Source organism: Protopterus annectens, chromosome 9.part0 (genome assembly GCF_019279795.1).
Source record: "Protopterus annectens isolate FY-2018-M chromosome 9.part0, PAN1.0, whole genome shotgun sequence".
NCBI lineage: Eukaryota > Metazoa > Chordata > Ceratodontiformes > Protopteridae > Protopterus > Protopterus annectens.
In genome coordinates, this window is record NC_056743.1 from 267,774,137 (window position 1) to 267,781,332 (window position 7,196).

The 7,196-nt window shown below is 35.8% G+C and overlaps 1 protein-coding gene across 1 annotated transcript in view; it reads left to right on the forward strand.

Annotated features, from left to right (window-relative positions):
* LOC122810514 (ubiquitin-conjugating enzyme E2 variant 3-like) overlaps positions 1–3,724 on the forward strand; it is a 623,912-nt gene extending 620,188 nt beyond the window's left edge. Inside the window, exons 4-5 of the mRNA XM_044082095.1 lie at positions 3,239–3,402; positions 3,599–3,724. Of these exons, the coding sequence (XP_043938030.1) occupies positions 3,239–3,402; positions 3,599–3,724 (290 nt within the window). The remainder of the gene's footprint in view (positions 1–3,238; positions 3,403–3,598) is intronic.
* Positions 3,725–7,196: the final 3,472 nt, after the last annotated feature.

The following is a 7,196-nucleotide window of genomic DNA, read 5'->3' on the forward strand; positions in this document are numbered from 1 at the left end:
GCAGTACAAACAAGTGTTCAGATGCACAATCTCATAATTGTTGCTATAGAACAATACAAGAGCAGAATTGTTTAGCACATACCCATCTTCATAGAGGTATTGTCCTTTAGATTCAAACTGAATTTTGGTAGTCTCAGTATACAAGTTAATATTAATTTTGTAATGATTTGTAAACAAATTACTGTTAATCAGGAAACTGTTTGGCAATATTTTTAAACAAGGTACAATAAATACATCAGTAAACATTCAAATGCAGTATGTGCAGACAACAGCATTTTTGTTCATCCAGATGTGATCTTTTATATGAGGCAAGGTAGTTCTGTCCATGTTGCTTGGTTATTGACATATGTACAGAATTAGAAAAGTCATGATCATTTCCATTATTGTATATATGAGCATCACTCAGTATATTTAAACTGTCTGAGATAGTCGAGTATCATTGGCAGTTGTGTTGCTCATCATGTAAAATTTATGCTGATATTTTTTAAGAGCTTGTATGTTGTATGATTTTTTTTTTTTCAGTATGTTAATGTAAATAATCTGGCTGATGTTAGAGGAATTACCTGGAAGCAGTTATAGTAGGGTTTAATGAAGTTAATTTTGAGCTTTTCTTTCCAGACTTCCAACTTTTTTGATAAGTGTTTCTGTATTTTTATCGCATATACTTTTCTCCTTTGAGCATTCTCAATACAAGTTGTGTCTAGAGCTAATTCAGTTCCTTGAAGTTGCTGCTGTACTTGCAGTCTTTCAAAATGTAAGGTCATTTTCATTTACACGCATTATCAAAATGATTTTACCATATTTTGTATTTATTTGATTAATATAGGACATTTGTTTATCATGGTTAAAGACACTCATGCTGTACAAGACTTTCCCCTGAGCAGTGTTTTCCTTGCTTCACATACCTTCTAAAACATTTAAACTTCTGTTACAGGTTTTCATCTTATCCTTCTCACAAGCCAGTCTAGATACATCACACACTTCAGTGAGTTCCATTAGTTGGGTTATGGCAAGTTTATTCACTCTTCACATATCATTAATATAGCAATAATCCACGCCTGGGTATGGGTAATGCTGGATCTACCCATGGTTGGCATGGTTTGGTCATGAGGGCGAAGCCCGAGTGGCCCAACAAAGCCAGCCGTGGGTAAATCCAGCATTACCCACACCCAGAAGTGGATTATTGCTATTATACAATGACATTATTTAAGAAATAAATTATTACTTTTCTTAAATAATGGCATTGTATAATGCCTCCTTGCTGCCCTTCCGCAGCTGTCTGGTGTCTGGTATTCTGCGGCAGTTCTGATGTACTGCGCATGCGTATGCCTACACAGTACATCAGAGCTGTGGGCAAAAGCAACGGAGAAAGCAAGATCTCCGTTGCTTTTTACTGTTTTGCTATGTTAAATGGGTTTAACATAGCGATACAGCTTTAAAAAAAGCAATGGAGAATCTCTGTTGCTTATTTTAAAGCTGTCTCGCTATGTTAAACCCATTTAATATAGCGAGACAGTTTTGAAAAAAGCAACGGAGAAAGCAAGATCTCCGTTGCTTTTTACAAACTGTTTTGCTATGTTAAATGGGTTTAACATAGCGAGACAGCCTTAAAATAAGCAATGGAGATCTCCGTTGCTTATTTTAAAGCTGTCTCACTATGTTAAACCCATTTAACATAGCGAGACAGGTTTAAAAAAAAAAGCAATGGAGAAAGCAAGATCTCCATTGCTTTTTACACACTGTGTCGCTATGTTAAAGGAGTTTAACATAGCGAGACAGTGTTTTAAAAAAGACTTATACTAATGGAAAAAGTCCGGGCAACCGGACCTTTTTCCATTAGTATAAGTCGATTTACAACGTGCACGCTGACCAATCAGCGTGCCCGTTTTGGAATATTAATGGAGGGTCATGGTATAATTGTATTTAATGTTAAATCTGGTTCTGTTAAGAATCCACCCCTTGTCCGATCATTTCTGATATCGCACAATTCTGTTTTCTCTGATTATTTATGCAGCTCATCATATTCTCTGTTGTTTTCATTCAAGCTACCCCAACAAGAGGAGGTATCAGGTGGTTGCAGATGAACTATTTTTCAAATTAATGATTTATTTTTCTTTTCTTTCTTTCTTTTGTTTTGCATCTGACTCTGCAGATCTTTGGGCATTTGCAATGGTTAAAAAAAAATATGAAAATATTTCAGCATTTATAGATACAGGTAGTGCCTATGTCCTTTATGGACAGGGGCAATCTGTAAGATACTCAATGCATAGGCACAAATCCATGTCATTCTGTTGCCCCTAGGGGCTATATATCGGGTAAAATTGGTTTATATTGGCTGGGCTTGTAAGAGCCCTTAAGCCGTTAGCTTAGTAATCTCCGGTGAAACTATTCATATGATACCAGATCCTGTGATATATATTCTGAACTCTGACATGGTCTGTAGGCTCCATATTGTTAAAGCAAGTATGGTGTGGGCTGGTTTATGTGGCTCTTTTTCAGCCATGATCTTGTTACAGAAGAGAATGCAAAACTATTTCTTCTACTATTTAGTAACAAACAAAAAATAAAATAACATAAGAGAGGAAGGGCACAAGCACTCCAATTTGCAACCTATGAAATGCAGTGCATTAAATGTCAGGTATGGGATTCCATGGTATCACTGGCAGGAAATGTCTTTAGCAGGAAATGCTACCAGCGTGTTATAGAAGGGGAAGATCTACATCTTATGTCTGAAGTAAAAATCTCCAATGTGTTGAGGCAGCCACTAGAAAAGTCTTGTCATTTATGTCTGACATGAGATTGTCGGGTGGAAGGTACTAGATAAAAGGGATCCGGAAGAATCTCTCAAGTCTGACTCTTTAAGAAAACTCAGCCTGGTTTCTTAGTGTATGGTTAGTTAAGATCCATGTGGAAAATGGTATGGGAGGAGGTTGAATAAAAGTTTTCAGGAGAAAATACCTCTGTAGCTGCTGTGCGCATTATGAGTCTAACAATCTGATTTCAATTCATATCATGGGAACAATTCATGTTGAGTAATACTTTTAAAAATATTAAAACTGCTGTTTCTACACAGTGTCCTGTCAATCTAAAATAAAACATAACACATAAAGAAGGAGAAGCATGCAAAGTATTCCATTTCAGCGTTTCTTTGGTTTCTGTGTGCACTTTTAATGTTGTCAAATATTTGAATGTCTTTCCAGTTGAATTTTTTATTTTTTTTTCTGTTTAATTCAAACAGGTCAGATATTTAATATACCAGTGCGTTTCTGGATTTTGGATTCATACCCATTTGCACCACCAATCTGTTTCTTAAAGCCAACTTCCAGTATGGTGATCCGGGAAGGGAAACATGTTGATGCCCAAGGAAGAATATATTTGCACTATCTGCATAGTTGGAAACATGTAAGAAAAATAATTTTTAAAAAAATGATTCTATCATTTTCTTTGTAATTTAAGTAATAATGTCTCTATTTGCAAGTAATGTTTTCAAGAAGCAGATACCGTGTAAACATTTTCATATAATAAGCAAATGTAATTTCATAAAACTACTTCTTATGAAATTGACTTCATGTTAACTGGTGTACTTTTTCTTTTGCAGAAAAATACAGACATAACTTGTCATCTGTATCAGAGACCTTTGAGTAACACATCTTTAAAATATGCTTTGAATAGGGTAGTAGGTCTTGCCACACATCTTTTTGCTGCATCTGCAATACCTGTTTAAAACATATTTAGAGCTTGCAAGACTTGACAGTTATTTTATCAGCTAAACAAAGCTGACTTCTGAATTGTGTATTCTTCAGAGAAGCCTTAACTGCTGTTTTCTGATGGCAGTTCACATAACTTCAGTGCCTTGCCGTAAGGCCACAGCTTCAAAAAACGTGTAAATGTTTTTTAAAGTTCAAGTCCAAAAGTTTGTTTACTTCCATGGATCTTTTTCAGACTCCTCCTGGGAGGAATCTGTCTGATTATATGACTTGCCTAAAGTCACATAGTTAGGCAAATGGAAGGTAAGTGAGTAGCCGTAATCCTCTATACCATCTACCAAACATGGATGATGCATGTGAAGGGAGCAAAGGTGAAGTCATGAAACATTGCATACAAAATAGAATAACATCAACAGACTGTTTTATATCAGAATAAAGTGACTGCTTAAGAAAGCCAAGCAAAGATGTAGGGTAGCAGTGTATTTAACAATTAAAAACACAAAGAAAACAAAAAAGCCCAACTGTTCTACTATCACCAGTTTTACTGATCTGGTACCTTGGCACTTGGCCTTCTCAGGATGATTCACCAGTTACACCAGGTGCCTTGAGTACAGGTAGAACACCATTAAATTAATAAATCATACAATTAATTAATTAAACAATTTAAAATCAAGTTAATAAAATTAATTTTATGACATTCAGATTTATATGTAAATAATAGTGTTACTCGTAAAAAATTCACTTTTAATATACTTTCTACAGAATATTACTTATTTATGGACAAACATTAATTTCAAGGTTTAAACTTCTGGTGAATAATGTTCTATAATTTAATGCCATTTTACTCTCTAATAAATTCAACTTATGGACAAAATCACCCTTTCTGGAAAGAAAAGGCTGAGCTAACACACTAAAAAGGAGTCCAGTGTCCAAACCTTGATGTACCTTATCAAAGTGATCAACAGTGGGATTTTTCAAATTATCATTTCTAATATTAGCCAAATGCTCTAAAATACATATTTTAATTTTCCATTTGGTCTGACCCACATACCATCCAGGATTAATAGAAGCACACCCTACTTATGTATACCACCCCTTAAGATTCATAATCAAATCTATCATTAGAAATAAAGTTTTTAACATTAATCTTAGTCTCTGACAAATTTCTTGCCTTAGGACAAACCTTATAGTGCCAACAAACAAACGTGCCTCTTTGATCAAGAGGCACAACATTTAGCATTTGTTCAAAGCTCAGTTCTTCTTTCAAATTATAAAGTCTTCCATATGAAAAACTGATGTGCTTGGGGAAACAATTCTCCCAACCCTCATCATAACAAACCACATGCCAACAATCTCTAACTGTCCACTCCATTATTGGTGAAAAGAGTCACAATAAATATTTTTTTTCAATAATGTCTATTTTTCTTAGTATTTTCACCCCGAAAGGTGTTACCCCAAACTTTTTCAACCCTATTGGTATCTCCATTAAGAAGTTTCATTTTAGCCTTGTTTAATTGTTCCATTGAATAACTGCTTTCTAAAATCCTCCGATTCACCTCCATCAAACCTTCTTTCTTAAAACTTTCCTCAGAAGTATTAATGTTTATTCTCTTCATCTCCCCAAATGGTAAAGAATCTAACATATGAGGTGGATGTATCCCAGAGACATGCAAAAAATTATTGACTGCTGTTTCCTTAGTATAAAGTTGATTCTGAATTTTTGATTCCCCCTCGACATACAATAAAACATCCAAAAATTTAATAGATTTCCTGTTCAGTTCATATGTAAATTTGAAACCATAGGCATTTCTATTGAGTTCATCCAGAAATTCAACAAATTCATTCTCATTCCCGTAACATATAAAATAAGTCATCAATAAGTATTTTATGCAAAACTATATGTTTTCCGAAATTTGTAGAATACAACCACTTCCTTTCAAAATCTCCCATATATATATATATATATATATATATATATCTAAAACATTGCATAAGTCGGGGCAAATGAAGCCTCCATTGCTGTGCCCCTGATTTGCAAAAAATCTTCATTCCTAAAACAAAAATAATTGTGCATCAAACAAAATTCTGATAATGAGACAAGGAATATGCGGTACAATGTCCTTCCCCATAATATTAAAAACTGCGCCCAAACCCCACTTATGTTGAATGTTAGTATACAAAGATCGAACATCAGATGTTACCCAATAATAATTCTCACTCTAAGCCATATTCTTCACACATTCCAGTAATTCTTGTGTGTTGTTAGTGTACAGGTACTCTTTATAACAACTTTTTCAACTGAAAGTCTAAAAAAGCACCAACGTTTTGCAAATAAGAACCCTTCCCCAAAATTATTGATCTATCAGGAAGGTCTGTTAAATTCTGATGTGCATTTGGAATGGCACAAAATAATGGCTCAACTGGTTTAGAAATGTAAAGCTTCTTTACATCATTAGACAGTAAAAAAAACAACCTCTCCCCTCTTTCTAATAATTCTAATAAAGCTGAATTAAAAGAAGCCACAGGATTATTCAGCAATCTGCTTGCAGTAGCCCTCAGTCGGCCTGATTATAAGTCTTGGGTCCTGTGTAGGTTGCTGTCGCATCTTCCATGACGTCAGGTAGTCAGGGCTATAAAGCATGCAGCCGACGCCATTAGCAGTTCGCAAGTGCCGGTCGGCCGATGCCTGAAATTTTTGTTTTCGAGTTTCAGAGCCAAAGTCTTCAACTAAAGCTAAGTACCCCGTTGGGGAAACTTTTTCTTGCACTAAACCGATATCAGTAAAAGTCAGTAATTACATTTCTTGTGGAAAGCAAATACCTCATAAAAATTTTCATTCGTACTGTATTCCTTGCCTAGGCCCTTACCACGACGTACCTCGTGGTCGGTTTTGTGCCTTATTTAAACAACAAACTATTCGTCGTTGGTATATTTACGCTTCTAAAGATTTTGGTACTCGGTTCAATTACCCAGATATGGCTTCGGTAAGCCACCCGTCTACCGACTTTCTGAAAAAATGCAAAGATAAGGACAGAGACAGGCCGCCTAGGTCCAAAACTGCCGACGATGCTTCTCCTAAGCTAGTCGCCAGTTCACTGGTATTCAGTGAGGCGCTTTCACAGCCTGATACCCGCTACTTCAGATTTGCAGGCCTCTACTGAGACCCATTCAGAGTCCGGTATGCCGTGAGATGCTTCAACTGTGGAACCTCCGGATGTCTCTACCTTGGATGGGTCCGGAGCCCCTGTGCAGGCACCGGCTTCTGAGGGTGTATTCAAGCCCACGATCTGAGGAAGACAACAGTCAAAAGCGCTTATCAGATATCTTCAAGGGACAGTTTTGAGCTTTTTTATTTTTCATTTTATTTTCAAGTCGAAGTTTTATTCGTATTAAAGGATTACATTTTAATTGGAACACTTGTGGATTTCGTTGATTGGCCAGCCTTGGGTGGATTTTCTGTCTTTTTTCTGCCAATATTGACTTTTTAAG